The sequence below is a fragment of the Eleutherodactylus coqui genome, chromosome 5 (genome assembly GCF_035609145.1).
Source record: "Eleutherodactylus coqui strain aEleCoq1 chromosome 5, aEleCoq1.hap1, whole genome shotgun sequence".
Taxonomy (NCBI): domain Eukaryota; kingdom Metazoa; phylum Chordata; class Amphibia; order Anura; family Eleutherodactylidae; genus Eleutherodactylus; species Eleutherodactylus coqui.
Genome location: NC_089841.1, coordinates 145,005,263 through 145,021,006, shown reverse-complemented (window position 1 = coordinate 145,021,006; position 15,744 = coordinate 145,005,263). Strand labels below are relative to the sequence as shown.

The 15,744-nt window shown below is 43.5% G+C and overlaps 1 protein-coding gene across 17 annotated transcripts in view; it reads left to right on the top strand.

Annotated features, from left to right (window-relative positions):
- The window catches only part of NCOR2 (nuclear receptor corepressor 2), a 364,680-nt gene that overhangs the window by 275,709 nt on the left and 73,227 nt on the right, over positions 1 to 15,744 (top strand). For all 17 annotated transcript variants that reach the window (XM_066603378.1, XM_066603367.1, XM_066603368.1 and 14 more), the window contains one exon: positions 685 to 827. In XM_066603378.1, the coding sequence (XP_066459475.1) occupies positions 685 to 827 (143 nt within the window). The remainder of the gene's footprint in view (positions 1 to 684; positions 828 to 15,744) is intronic.

Below are 15,744 nucleotides of genomic sequence, written 5' to 3'. Positions count from 1 at the left end.
TATCACTATAGCGCCAAAAAGTTTTGCCCCACCCATATAAGTTCTCTACAAAGTTTCCTACTTGTAACCTGTTCATTCAGAAGATATTCCAAGTGGCCCTGCCTAGTGAATCGCCCTGTAGAATGTCCTGAAATAAGCGGAGATCATACTGTATGTGGGGTGGGTGGGGTTGATGTTACTGCTTTGCCCTTTCGATGCCAAGTGATTAATCGGTCATTAAATGGTCTCTATTACAAGTTACTGTCCTTGCTCAGGGGTCGGTGTCACTGTCTGTTCCCAGTAGAGTTTACCATCAGCCTTTGTTTGGGGTCTTTTTTTAGACCCTCAGAAATGCACAAGAGCTGTGAAATCAACAGGGAATCTGAAATGCTGTTGGCAGAGAAATGGCAAAAAAAGCTATGAAAACTGTAGATGCGAAAGTCTGTTCAATGAAAAGAATGGTCAGACGTGAGTGTGAGAGGTTAATAGCGCCTGATCTGTGTCCTACATTTACCCTGAACTAGTCAGGCTAGTGACTGATTGAGCTGGTACTCCAGTGACACAGGGTTCGCATTCACTCTCCATATCAGCGGGCGTCCTTCCAAGGTCTGGGATTTAACAATGTCGTAGTAATCCTTCATTTCACACAGTTTTGTCCTTTTCAATGATTAACTATACAATTCTCTGTTTCCTTCTTTTCCTCAGGTTTGTTTGAATATGGCCGTAATTGGTCTGCCATTGCGAGAATGGTGGGCTCCAAAACAGTGTCCCAGTGCAAAAACTTTTACTTCAACTACAAGAAGAGGCAGAACTTAGACAGCATCTTACAGCAGCACAAACTGAAGATGGTAAGGATCTGTGGCTTGGTTGTCCTACTGCTTTATTTATTTTCATTTTATTTTTTCTTACATTTTTCTCACATGCCATATAATAATCTCCACCAAAAGTGCAAGTTGCGTTAATTTTTGTGTTTCTTGTTCTTATCTAAACTTTATGGTTGTTATTTTGAATATTTGGGTATAGTGCTAAACATGTAGCGTTGCTTTACCAATCATTGATTACTTTTTGCTGCCAAGCATTTGCAGAGTCCGAGGAGCAGGCCCACAGCTAAGGAGATGGCGGGGTAGATAAGGATAATTATGTCACAGTGGCTCTACCATCTCCTCCCCTGGGGGTAGCTCGGGACCCGTCCAAGTTACTCCTGGGGGAGGTCACAGGGAAAAGTAACCAGGAGATACCTTAAAGTTCTTTGTCAATCGTGACGCCACCGTTCTGTTCTCTACAGTGAATCTTGATGAAGTAAATAACTTGGTACACACACAGGGAAACTTTCTGGACAAACTGGGAACGGTCGGTATTCTCGGTCTACTGTAATTTCGGCAAATCCCAATTTACAACAGTAGTTTTACACAAATACACACATAGAAGGTGGTGTGACAGGGAGGACTCTTGCAGTAATCAGAACAATCCACAGTCCTAGTTATCTGTGTGATCCCACTCCCAGCGACTCTTTCACTCTCCAACACTCTACCAGTCAACATTCACACTTCTGGTGCCTTTCCTCTCTCAAGCAGCAGTCCTCCTTTCTCTCTCTCGCAGTGCTTAGTGGGTAGAGTAGGCCCAGGCCAAGCAGAAGGGAATCGCTCAGCTTCTTCTATTCTCCCCACACAGACCGATAAATGTCTGTGGGGGGTCACTCACTGACTTGAAAGCAGAACGTCTTGCACTTGCACTGTTTTTGCTCAGACTCTCTAGGCTAACACCCAGACTCCCTTGCAACCACATATATATCACAGGGTCACATGACATGCAACATGATACATTTTCAGACATAACCCAGGCATTAACCCATTCAGTGCTGCAGAGGTGCAATACACATAGCTCAAATGCATGCCTCACATAAGACATTGACAAGACAATGGCACGAGACAGACCTATAACATTATGGAGGGGCCCCACTAACTCTAGGCCAGTACATAATCACATAAAAATATCACAACAGGTATATTATTAATCAACTGACCTGCAGCTATTGCTGACATGTAAATGTTGCATGTGTTTGGGCCAGAGGCGTAACTTGAAGCTCCTGGGCCCTAATGCAAAAACTGTAACAGGGCCCCCAACTATAATGCTTTATTCATAGTACTGGGCTCCCTATATGGAGAAGAGAGGCCTTATGGGCCCCCTAAGGCTCCTGGGCCCAGGTGCGACTGCATCCCCTATAGTTACGCCAGTGGTGAGGGCTATAGCTCGGTAACAGTTCACATAAAGACACAGATTAGATTCTGAATCCAACAGTTTGTATCCGGCAAATGAACCCAAAATAGATCAGCTTAGGCCAGTTTTACATCTGTGTCAGAGCCTACGGATGGAGCTTCTGTTGCAGATCCGACTGAAAATACTGTAGTGCTTTTTTTTCTGTCTAAAATCCAGGCATCTGGGTGGAAAGCAGGCGGACCCCATTAAAGGTCAATGGGGCCTGTCCGGCATTGTTCAGTTCCTTCCAGAGATGGAACAGTTCAGCCACAGCGATTCTCCTTTCCTGCTCCCCGAATGGAGCAGGAAAGCAGAATCCCCAGCACAGATGTGAAAGCAGCCTTAACTTTGCCTTCTCCAGCAGGATGTCAGATAACACATGAAACATAAAGTTCTTGAAGTCAAATAAAAGTTTCTAATCAGCCAGGGTGACCCCCCCCCCAGTATACAGAGTTTGTTCCCAGCAGAGCACTCCAATAGAGTACTTGTCCATCCAGCACTGCTGAAGCTTGTAGCAGGATGTGTCTGCTCTGAGCCTAGAAGAGGCAGGTAAAAACCCTTGGAGTATGGGAGTGACCCTCCCACTCAGCTCACAGGTCACTCCTTAGGGTACTTTAACACGTAACAAGAAATAGTTTGCCCAAGCAAACAATGACCGTTTGCGCATTCATTGAGTTCATACACACAGATAAATCATATACTTTTTTTTTCTTTTTTTTTTTACAGGATCAGTTGTTTTTGTTTTCTGTACCAGTGAATGAGAACGACTGAACGATCAGTGTTTAAACCGAATGATTCGCGAACGAGACAACAATGATTTTTATACTTACATAAGATTAATGATGAAAGATAAGCGAACAAACTATTGTCCAATTGTTGACAGTGTTAAAAAAAAAACTATAATCGTTCCGTGTGAAAGCACCTTAAATCACGGACCGACATTCCACTTAAATATAGAAACCACTCAATAACGTGTTATTAGTATACAACATTTCCAGGGTGCACATCACTGAAGCCAGCAGCCCCTGTGACACGTACATGTCATCCACTATGTTCCCTTTTGGATCCTTACATATCTCTCCTCTCTACCCAAAGCAGAGAGGTTTGGCATCTGCTGCTACCAAGCAATGTATCCTTGATACGGCATCTGCATTCCCTTGCAGATTCCTGGCCTGTGTTCTACATGAAAATTAAAATCATGTAATGGCAAAAACCATTGTGTTACTCGGGCATTATTCCTTTTTTTCACTCCTCCATCTCGGTGGGGCATGGTCTGAGAATAGTGTGAACTTCCTACCCAACAGATAGTATCTTAGGGAGCCCAGTGCCCATTTTGTTGCTAAACACACTCTCAACAATAGAGTAGTTCTTTTCACAGAAGGTAAGCTTTCGGCTTTAAAACCTCGCAGGGTGCTCTTCCCCATTGACTTCCTGAGACATGACAGCCCTTGGGCCCACATCCAATTCATTGGTCTGAACTCTAAACTCCATTGTAAAATCAGGTGCTACCAAAACTGGCTGCTGACACAATACAAGTTTTAGTTCTTTAAAGGCCTATTCAGCTTCTGGAGACCATTGAGCCATGATGAATTTTTGTACCTTTTGTGAGTTCCGTTAATGGGGCTGCTATTGTATAAAAATTGGGCCCAAAGCATCTGCAATAGCCCATGATCCCTAAGAAAACTCGCTTGTGTTTTTTTTATGAGTGGACATGACCAGTTTTTCATTGCTTCAATTTTTTTCATTTGAGGCTTGATCGAACCCCTTCACACTATATAGGCCAAATATTTAACCTTCTCCATTCAATGGCACATTTTTGGGGTTTATAGTGAAATCAGCCATTCTGAGAGAGTCTAATACAGCCTGAACTTTACCCAAACAACTTCCAATCATGGCTAAATATAACAATATCACGTAGGTAGACAGCTACCTACTTCTTGTGAGGAATTTAAAGTTTATCCATTGTTCTTTGATAAGTAGCAGGGGCTGTTGTTAACCCAAAGGGTATAACATTCTCTGAATTGTCCAATATCCTTGTGTGAGTTCTAGTGTTGTAATATACCGGGCAGGACCTAACCTTCCATTTAGTTCATTTACCCTATGCATACCCTCATTGAGCTTTCTGTAATCCCCACAGAAACACCACTCCCCAAATGGTTTTCACACTTCCGTCCTGCCCACCCACTGTTGGACTCCTCAATTGCCCTAAGTTCTAACATTTCTTTTAGGTTCTACCGTACCTCTCTGCGGGCTTCATGAATTCTATAAGTCTTTATATTTATCTTTGTGAGGTTCAGTAATTATCTCGTGCTCAATAACATTGGTAAGGGCTGGCAAATCAGTAAACCTGCCCTTATTCTGCTGTAGCAATTTCTTGTACTGCTGTTTTTGAGCTTAACAAGGTTTCTGCAATTGTTACATCCTGGAGGCCACCCTTTGGCTCAACAACCGAACAAGCCATCTCAGTAGTCTTATTCTTTCCAAGGTTTTATTTCAATTCATGTGATATAGCTGAACAGGTCTACTTTTACCGGCTTGGTGAATTTTTTTATAATTCCCTTATGAAATAGTTGAAAACGTTGCAGGTTATTTTTCACTTGGCAAGAAATCTACTCTTATTGTGGGTCTGAAAACCAGTTCCTGATCCCCTGGACTGAACTACCTGATTTTGGCTGATCTATTATATACCCTTACTTGAGTTTCTTGTGCCTTGAGGAATTGTTCTTTTACTATGGGCATAACCTTAGAAATCATCTCCTGCATCTGCGAAATATGCTCAATAACTGTTTTATTGAGAGTAATTTCACTGTCCCAGGTTTCCTTTGCTACGTGAAGGAATCCATGGGAATGCTAAATGTATAATAGTTCACAAGGATGAAAACACATGAAAGCTTGAGGAACCTCTCTATTGCAGAAAAGTAGGTAGAGTAGCAGACTGTCCCAGTTGTGGCCATACTTCTCTACTACCTTTTTAACATACTCTTGAGTGATTTGTTGAACCTTTCTACCAGACCATCTGTCTGGGGATGTTATACGTAGTTGAACTTTTAGCATTTTACAGAACTCTTTTTCGTGACTTTGGACATTAATGGTGTCCCTTGATCGGTCAATATTTCTTTAGGAAGACCAATTCTAGCAAACGTGGAATGGTCACCTAACACATGAGGTTGCTGTCCGCAGTGAGGAAAAGCACTGCACACAAAATGCGCAAATGGGGAATAACGTCAGCTAAAAGTGCACTCCATAGGCTCTGCAAACGTAGGGCAATGAGCTGCTGATGTCCCAAACATGACACTTCCGGGAGACAAGATGACTAGCCTGGCTCCGCAAACCACAATCCAATCCATCCTTGTTCTTTTGTCTTCCGTTCTGTGGTGGGTTCAGGTCTTTTTCTCGTGGTATCTGACCTAGTTTTGGAGCCTTAGTAAGGGGGTCTCATACCAAAACGGTGGACAAAAGAGTCTCCATGGCACAATATCTCTGCACCAGGCTCAACAAGTCATCTGTATTCTGGTGAGCTCCTTGAGCAGCCCAACACTACATGGATTTAAGAAGGGTTTGAATAAACCAATCCATTACTACTTTCCACCATCTGTGCAGGAGAGGAAGACTCGGGCTGCAACCACGTTTGAAGCAGATGAAACAGGTCAAACATCTGGGACCTGGGAGGCTTGTCTTTGCAGTTTATCCAGTGGCGCACACGCTGAGCTCTGACCACCAGAGTTACTCTAAGGAGAGAAAGAATTTCAGGTTTTAATTTGCTGAACGCTTTAGCCTCCTGCCGCGTTACATCATAATACGCCTTTTGAGTCTTCCCCAGTAATAAGGATCTGACATTTCTGCCCACTGCTCTGAAGGCAGCTTCTCTCTTTCTGCCACCACTTCAAAGACCGTTGAGAAAGCCTCAGCGTCATCCTCGGGTCATTTTTTGTAAGTCCCCTCAATGTTTTCCGCACGCTGACACTTGGCATTTTGGTTTAGGAGAGTTACACTCTTTAGCTTTGGCGGATTCTGTCAGTGTAGCAGTCTGCTTCATGAGGGGTTGATTTTGCCTCCTGCTGGCCTTGCATAGCCTTCATGTGGGCTTTTTGCTACTGAACAGTCAGCTGCTGTTGCAGTAGACTGACTTGTACCAACTGTTTAATCAGCTTCTCCATGCTGGTAGATGCTATTTGCAGCTCTGCCGCTGCTTTAATCCAGGACATTTCAAGCCATTTTCCACCTGTATCTTTCAGGAACCACGTTTGCCCGCATACAAACACCAAGTGTGAGGGTTATAGCTTGGTAACAGTTCACATACAGACAGATTAGCTTTGGAACCCAACAGTTTGGTTTATTGGGCAAATGAAAACAAAAATGTCCATATTAACGCAGCCTTCTCCAGCAGGATGTCAGATAACATGTGAAACATAAAGTTCTCAAACAAAGTTTTTCTAATCAGCCAGGGTGACCTCCCCAGTACACAGAGTGTGTTCCCAGCAGAGCACTCCAATAGAGTGCTCGTCCATCCAGCACTGCTGAAGCTTGTAGCAGGATGTGTCTGCTCTGAGCCTAGAAGAGGCAGGTAAAAACCCTTGCTGGAATATGGAGGCGACCTTCCCACTCCTAAATCCTGGACTCAAATTCCACCTAAACTTAGAAGTCACCCAGCCACCTATTATTATTGGTATACAACTTTTCCAGGATTTACATTACTGAAGCCAGCAGCCTCAGTGACATGTACATGTCCTCCACAATTTTCCCTCTCAAATTATTACACATGATACTCCCAGAAGAATGCATTTTTTTGCTATGATGTACACTGAATGGTTACTTTATTAGAAATACCCATGTAGTAACACGTTGGACCTCCTTTGGCCTTCAGAACCACAGCAATTCATCTTGGTGTACGTTCACAGGCATCAGAGCACCCAGGGTGTGCCAAGAGGACACTTCCCACCCCATTATTCCACCTCTATCAGTGTAAACTGTTGACACCCGGCAAAAAAACGTTTATTGATTAGTGTTGCACTAAATTCTGACCCTCCTATCAGTATGGTGCAACAGAACTCTGGATTCATCTGACCAGGCGATGTTTTTCCACTGCTCAGTGATCTGATTTTGGCAGTTGTTTACCCCTTGCTGTGTTGCCTTTCCGTTTCTCCTAGAGCGAAATGGCACTCAAATTGGTAGATTTCTGTTCTAGCCCGTCCATGCTGAGGAACAACCAGTTGTGCATCTGACACGTTGGCTGGAGCACCAGCGTTGTATTCGGCTGCAGTTTGCTTGACTGTGTATCACCTATTCTGTTCGTCAAATTAATTCTTGACATCCTACTCTGACCCATTACATCAACGAGTAGTTTACAACCACAGGATCTCCTCTCACTGAATGTTTGTTTTTCCTCGATCACACAATTCTCTGTATAATCTTGTTCAAAGTTGCTAAGAGCTCTCGTTTTTTTTCTTTCTTTTGAGGGGGGGGGGGGGGGGGTCCCATTCTAATGTTATGAGGTGGGATCAAAGTCTATCTTTCGTATAAAAAGGTGTTCTCGCTATTGTAGTCATTTCCTTAGTATTAAGCGTCTGGATCCAATGAAAGATTAAAAGGAACCTGTCATGTCCCCAAAGCACCATAAAGTTTTATGGGATGTCACAGGGAACCAGGTAATGTATCGTCTACACTCACCTGCCCCCGCGATCCAGCAGTGTTCCCCTTGCAAAGTTTGTGTACGGCACAAAAATCTGACTCTCTTCAGAGTCCCATGTGTGTGCTCTCCCATAGACTTGTATAGGAGAGCATGCCCACGGGACTCTGAAAAGAGTCTGATTTTTGTGCTGTGCCAACTTTAGAGGGGGCAGACATCTGGATAGCAGGAGCAGGTGTAAAAAACGCATCACACCGCCCTGTCGTCTCACCTAATACTACCTTAACTTAATTTATGGTGCTGTGGGGACGTGACAGGTTCCCATTACTTGCAAATATGAGCATAATCCACTAATGAGCCAGGCTTCATATAACACACTAAAACGGCATTCTTTATTTGGGTACGGTTTGTTTGCTGTGTGGAGGAGCATTGAAACTTTTGTAAGGATTGAAAAAAAAGGTCAAATTTAGGGTTTTGTCTAGTTTTGTGTATCTCTGCAATGAATGATGTGAATCTTGCCTGTTTGCAAAGTTGTCGTATTAGTTGTGGAGAACTTATAAGGCTTTGGATCCTCATCCTCTTCTCTAGCTTGTGTGCCCTTGAGCGTTAAGAACTTTCTACATCATGTAGCTATGATTGCAGTCTTATTTCTGGAGACCAAAAATGACACTGCAGATTCCCACGGTGCTTTCAAAAACTTTTTCTGCATCTTTTTTTAACATCAGTTGACACACTTGAAGATTTCCACACATATAATTCTTTTCTGGTGTTGAAATTTCCATCTGAAAAATAAGCACAGACGGTCTATGATTCTGCCAGCAGATTAATAAACCAGGCACAGGGGTGCGGGGCTTCCTAGAGCTCTGCCTGCTTATTGCTGCTGCTCTGGATGAAGGTAGTCAAGCTAATGTATGCTTGCGCTGTCCAACTCGTGTAGGGATCTGCGGGTGCATTCGCACGGGCAAAAACGCATCGTGTTTGCATCCAGTATTGCAATTTAACAAGCTCAATGTCGGTACGAGTTTCTTGGATTGATATCGCGCTTGTAAACTTGCAATTCTGGATGCGCGCACGATGCGTTTAAATGTATCGCTTCGCATCTACGTACTTGCGATTCTCACGCATGTGAAAAGATCACACGTGCTTTTAATAGTTTGTAATGGTAAAAATCTCATGGCTTGCGAGTGCGATGCATTTTTTTTCTCCCCAAGATCCTACAGGAAATTAATTTATTACAAGAAATTGCCCAAAAATAGCATATGCAGTGATTCTTCAATCTCGCTGCAGTGCTATGAGCGAAACAAACGCCAATTCCATCCATATCGCTATCGGACAGAACTTGTACATGAAGTTCGCCAGTGTGAATACACCCTAAACTTGTGGTAAACAAAGCAAATCTTGTATCCTCACGCAGACCTATGCAATTTCAGTCTGTGAAAAGCTCACCGTTTTCACTGCGTATCTCTGTGCGTGTTTGTTACGTCTGTAGTGCATTAGTGTTCACTGTGTTTTCCATGCGCTTGAAAAAAAAAATTTTAAGTGCAAGAAGGCCCAATTGTAGTCATTTTTTTCCATTGTGCCTTGTGAACAAGCATAAAAAGGCAGCGAATACGCATATGGCTGCATTTTTACACAACGCCATAGAATTTAATAGGTGATTTCAGTCCATTTATTTTTATGAGAACAATCCGCCCATGAAAAAATCCTCATTTACAAATCAGTAATGTAGTATGCAGTTTAAAAAAAAAAAAAAAAAGAAATGGATTTACTATAGACAGGAACTATGTGTGAATGAGCCCTAAAATAGACTTGGTGATACACCCAGTTCAGAGAGCCTGCAGATAGTAGAGAGCGGATCGTTTGTGCTTCTGCACGGAAAGGCCATGTGTATACAAATCACACAGCACTCCTTTATTTTGTGCTATTCTACCCCCATTATTCTGTTATTAAACTTGCATACAGACACACAATGAATATAACAATATAAAACGGTGTGAACTGACACAATATTGCTCCATGAGAGGTTACCCTGATAAATTACCATCCTTCCTCATTCCTCCCGGTCTGTAAACAACTCTGATTGTTCCTTCAAGTTAGAGCAGATCAAGTACAGTCAAGATGATAGAGTAAGGTGGTTTCACATCTACGTCAGAACCTTCGGTCGGAGGTTCCGTCGCAGATCCAGCTAAAAATACCGTAATAACAAGCGCTGCATGCAGCGCCTTTTTTTCCATCCCAAAACTGGGCAGCTGGGCGGAAAGTGGGCAGACCCTATTATGGTCAACGGGTCCGCCTGGTGCGATTTGGTTCCATCTCTGGACAGAACCGTTTAGCTGCAGGAATTCGTTTCTTGCTCTCAAATGTGCAGATGTGGAAGCAGCCTAAAACCGAAAGCATAACAATGAGCAAGTATACCAATATGTATAACAGTAATAAAGGGGCTAAAGTGTTGGTGCAAAGCTTCCCCCCAGCCAAATAAACTGAGCCACATGGAGATAAATGAGCCTCAAAGTAATGAAGACACTTGTGGAAGCTAAAAGGGGGAGAGTGAGCATGAGACGCCCCAGGCGGCCGGGAGCCATTTCAGAGAAGCCGTGTGGAACGGAGCGGTGAGAATCAGAGGTGCAGCGTGCGCATTGCTTTTTGCTGACCCTGCAGGCTTAGGGTGAGGGTTAGTATACACTGTAAAGGCTACCGTGTTCCAGCTATAACCTGCCAGTATTCACAGCTCATAATCTTAGTGTAAGTGGAAAACAAACCCTCAGCCTAAACCAGCAGGGCCCGCAAAAAGCTATACACGCTGCTAGGACCTTGCGCCTAAGCTGGGGGTGTGACAGGGGCATTCTCCCTGTCAAAACCCTAGCTTTCGGTGGCATCAAGATACAATAATACTAAGTGCTGGTCACATGACACAGGAGAGTCGACCATTGTCCCCCCAGGGTGTGTAAACTTTCTGGCAGCAGACTGGTTAAATCTGTGCTACTAATGTAGCTGTTAGTAAGGGTTACTCATCAGCGAGATGCTGGAACGGTGAAGGTGAAGGAGAGTTTTACCATAGTAACCATTGTGCTTTGTCGCCGCATGGCTGTTTTCATGGTCTGTTTGTCTTCGGGTTTCTTTTTAGGCAACAGGAAAGCAATTAAAATGCGAGTAGAGTGCTTGTTCCCAACTCTTGTGACTTGCATTTGGTTAAAGACTAAATAAATCCATGAAAAGTGATTTTTCTAATGAGGAGCCATGTCAGGTCGTTCATTACCTTGTAGCTGAAGAGAATTACACTGTGAATGTTGCTGCAGTTTTCCAGTCCCTGAATGGAAGTATTTCAGATGCTTTTAGGGCCGGTCTGCAACATGTGTATAAATAGCCGGCATCCGGAGCAGCCATTATCTCCGGCAAGTGATCCCAATACAAGTCTAGCCAGCTGCCAGATGACTGAAGCACTCCATCTGTGCTCAGGTGAACACTGCATGCAGACATTGGAACATTAAGGTGCATTCAGGGTCAATTCACTTCTTTTTTTCCTCCCCACCATTTTTGCACGATTGAGGTAAGACCAGGACAGGTGACCCCTCCCCCCCCCTGACTTAGTATTGAGATGAGAAGTGCTCAGGCGGCTTCCTTTCGGATAAATACTACTGCGGTACTCCTTTGGAAAATAAACATGTACAGCAGTTATCCGGCTGGAAGTTCGCTATTGATTTAGGCCAGTCTCACAAGAACGTATTTTAATTGCGGATATCGCAATCGCTGTCCGCGTAGAAGAGCCATGGTAAAACGTGGGCATTGAAAGACATTTTCAAATTTTCCTTCACACCCGCGGTACGAATTGCATATTTCATCAGCGAAAGAAAAATCGCAGCATGCTGTATTTTAATGCGGGTTCTGCACGGGCTGACGCTATAGAAGTTGATGGAGGCGAGCGATCTGCAGCCCATATGTAATTAACATTGCGTATGAGCGGCGGAAAAAGAGAAAAGCTGGAATGCCTTTCTTCTGCGCGGACGATACGCTTACATCCGCGTGGAAAACCACATGCCTCAGATCATTTGCGATTATTTTTCAGGAACAATCGCAGGTTTTCCGCTGCAGAAATCCGCATGCAGAATCCTGCCTGTTTTGTGTGAGCCCGGCCTTATAATTTTGTTATCCGGGCTGACATTTTGATCTCTATATTCATCATGCTCTCCTTCTGAGAAGCTGATATGTGGCTCCTGATGAGAAACTCAGAAAAGTGGACTAGAAAACGTGTAGCACTTAAGGCCCTTTTGCACGCAACAATTATAGCTCGAAATTCATTAAAACGATGGCTTTTGAGCGATAATCGCTGTGTGTAAATGCTACCATCGTGCACTTTTCGTTTAACCGATTTTTAGTTGAGTTTAAAAACCATCGTTCAGACTGCACGCTGGGAGCTAGAGATAACCTTATATTCTCTGTGCAGCCAGTGAGAGAAAACAACCCACAGGCTGTTTTCTACATGGGAGCTAGAGATTACATTGTTTAGCCTGTGGCTAAACAACGGAGCTAATTGCAGAGCTCTGACCAGCTACTGAGTTCTGCAACAGCTCCTGGAGGCTCATTTGCATGCAAATGAAGCTGATAAAGTACTAATGGGCATAAGTGCCCATTAGTAATGTATTCAAAATGATCGCTCAAAACTGTCATTCTTATCTTTTGAACAAATTTTGCGTGTAAATGGGGCATTAGTCAGCTTGTCTGGTAAGTTTTTAATAAGTTTTGAGCATTATTTTCAGTTTCAGTTTAGGGTCCTGCTAGATAGTCATATGCAGGAGTTCCTTTGAGGCCTTAGCCCCCTTCTGTGGGCCATTGGGGAGGGGGATCTTTCTGATACCTGTCAGAATCCTCGTCCTTTTAATATGCATAGACTAGTAATTATTTGGAAATTTCTAGCATCAGTGTTTCTGGTGGCGCAATGTCCCACACAGCTCTACTACATGCGCACATCACACACAGCTTTGCTGAATGCGCGTGTCACAGACACGGCTCTGCTACATTACATGGGCATGTCACAGACATACAACTGTACTATATACATTCTTCGTCGGGCTGTGCTAGTTTAGGAGCTGTGACCCTGGACTCCTCCCACACAGGTGACTGATCACATAACGGTGACATCATCACAGGTCCTGTCAGGGAAGGCTGGTTTTTAATAAAGTGAAGCACTTGTGATGTTTTCAGCATCCTGTGATCAGGGGTGGAAGTCAGAGCCCAGGTAAATGATCACATGATGGTGACATCACAGGTCCTGTGAGCACACGGCTACTGTCAGGCTTTGCATATTTTATGCTGCAGGACCTGTGATGACGGCACAGTCACATGATTAGGGGCAGAGCATGAGAAGCACTCACTCATACACTCAGACAACTGGTCGTTAGCACTTTGAATAGCCACAACTGACATTTTTTGATTCTGCTATATGCCCCACCCCACAGCTTAGGTGTGTACACCTACTGCTCTGATCCCCTAGGTGGGGTTTTGTTTGACTATTTGAGGGTCATTAATGCATAGATAGTATATTCTTTAGTATTGCTGTTGATGTTTTTGAAGTTATCTGCTCAGTCCATGCTATTTTAAACACTTTTAATAAAAGTTATAGCCGGTCTCACACAGATGGATCGGATTCTGTATGTGGGACCCCATCTCTGACCTCGCATACATCTCATTTCTGTACTGCGGATGACCGCTGGACGGGCGGCTTCCATTGACTTCAATGGAAACCGTCTATGCGGTGTCCACACAAAAATTGAAAATCGGAATCACTATCTGCTCAACTATTTTTGTAATGTGTGCGGAATACCGTGGATTGTGCGCGCAGGTGACAATCGTGGATTCCGCAATTCAAATCCAGTCGTGTGAGACCAGCCTAAAGCTGGGATCACACAAGCGAGTTGTGAAACGCTGCGTAAGCCAGCGTAACGGCGCGTATTGCAGCGGTTTTTCACTGCCTATGACAGCGTATCTCACACGGTCTGACGTTTTATTTTGTTTTTCAGTTTCCTGCTTTGTCGCTTAGCGTCGTTGCTTACAATCTCCGCATATAAAGGGATTGCATGCCAGCTCGAACAGAATGATCAGTCAGTCCATGAGGGTGGGGGAGCAGGACTCGCAGACTTCCTCCATGAGTCTTGAATATTTACGGCTTGTTCACATCTGCACTACAGCTTACCATCTCTCTGTTCCTTTTTTGGAGCAGAGAAACAGAATTAAAACAGAATTAAGCGTGTTTTCCAATTGATTTCAATGAGTTTTAGGAAAAAAAGCCGAAAGCAAATGGAAAGCTTTGTTTGCTTCCGTTCCATTAGGTTTCCCTCTTTTTAACAGAACAAATAGCGCAGTCTACAGCAATGTTCCATTAATTAACAGAAATCTACCAGAAAGGAAGCAATCTGAAAGCTTTCTGTTTGCTTTCCTTTTTTTGTTTTTAAATCGATTGAAATAAATAGGAAAAAAGGAAAACTGTTAATTCCATCTTCTGCTCCAAAGCAGGTACAGAAGAGACAGGGAGCCCTGACGCTGGTGTGAACGAGCCCTCAGCGTTTTGTATGGAGACACTGAATCAAATTCTAAAAAATACTCCTTAGATCAGTTTTTGAACTTATCTGGAAATGTTGTCATGGGGGGAAATTAAAGTTTCATTACTGCAGACTTCATGCTAGCTAGGCTGGCCATACAGAGATAAGTGGTTCAAGGTGTGTGAGGGCACTCTGACCCTACCATGGGGGCAGATTTTGGTGGGGAGAAGGGTTCAGCATGTTGGGTTTCTATATACCGGACACTCTTCTTGCCAGCCAAGTGTGTATGTATGGTGAAGAAAAGAAAAATGACTGTCAACAAATATTGCATGTGTATGGCCTTCTTTGCTTGAAACACTACTAATGCCAGCATGTCTACCGAGTTGCTCATATTTTGCTAGACCTCTTATGCTTATAAGAAGCCTTGTAAATGCTGTATGTAGATTTGCCTTCTGTCAAATCCAAATACCCAACTGTGACGTGTGCTGAATAAGATGAGATGAAGAGGCTGAACATTCACACAAGATAGCTTTATCATGTTATCCTATTGAGTCATATATGGTAACTCAATTTTACATATAAAAGTTCTTACCAGCCTGGAATTGTCCCCCATGTGAATATTTATTTAGTCGTATGGAACTCCCACAAATGTTAGGAGCCAGGTTGCAAATTCCAAAAGCGCATTGGCTACTGGCACCTTCTTCAACTACATTGCTGTCTGTGGACATCCTTGCCAAACCACTTAATAATCATATTGGCTCGCGGAGCAGTTTACCTGGCCCCTAAGAGCTACTGTAATTTGCCCACCCAGGTGTATTTCCTCCCATTTGTTGCTAGTAACATCAGGGCCAAGACAAGGTGATCTGGTGCCCTAGGCAGACTAGGCAAATTGTTCCCACGCAACCGCTGGAATCAATTAATCACTTTACACTCTAATGAAAGATTAAAACGCCTCTTAAAACCAGATATAGGCAGAATAAATGTTTAATTTGGTGACTCACTTTAATTTTCTTCTAAAATTTGGATTAGTTCATCCTAGTGACTTCACCTGAAAACTACAGAGTCTGCTGCTGAAACATCTTTGGCCAGGCGTATAGCTATAGTAGATGCAGAAGTAGCAGTCGTACCTGAGCTCTGGAGCCTAATGACGCCCAAAGGCCCCTGTGCCACAAAAGAAAACAGAATTATAAATGACATATGGTAGTGGGGAAGACTCTGTTTCAGGTTTTGCACTGGCTCCCAGATCAGACCCTACAAATACAGGCCCTTTATATGACACTATAATGAACATAGACCCCCGATCAGACCCCTTAATTAACATAGACTCCCAATCAAACTCCATAGTTAAAA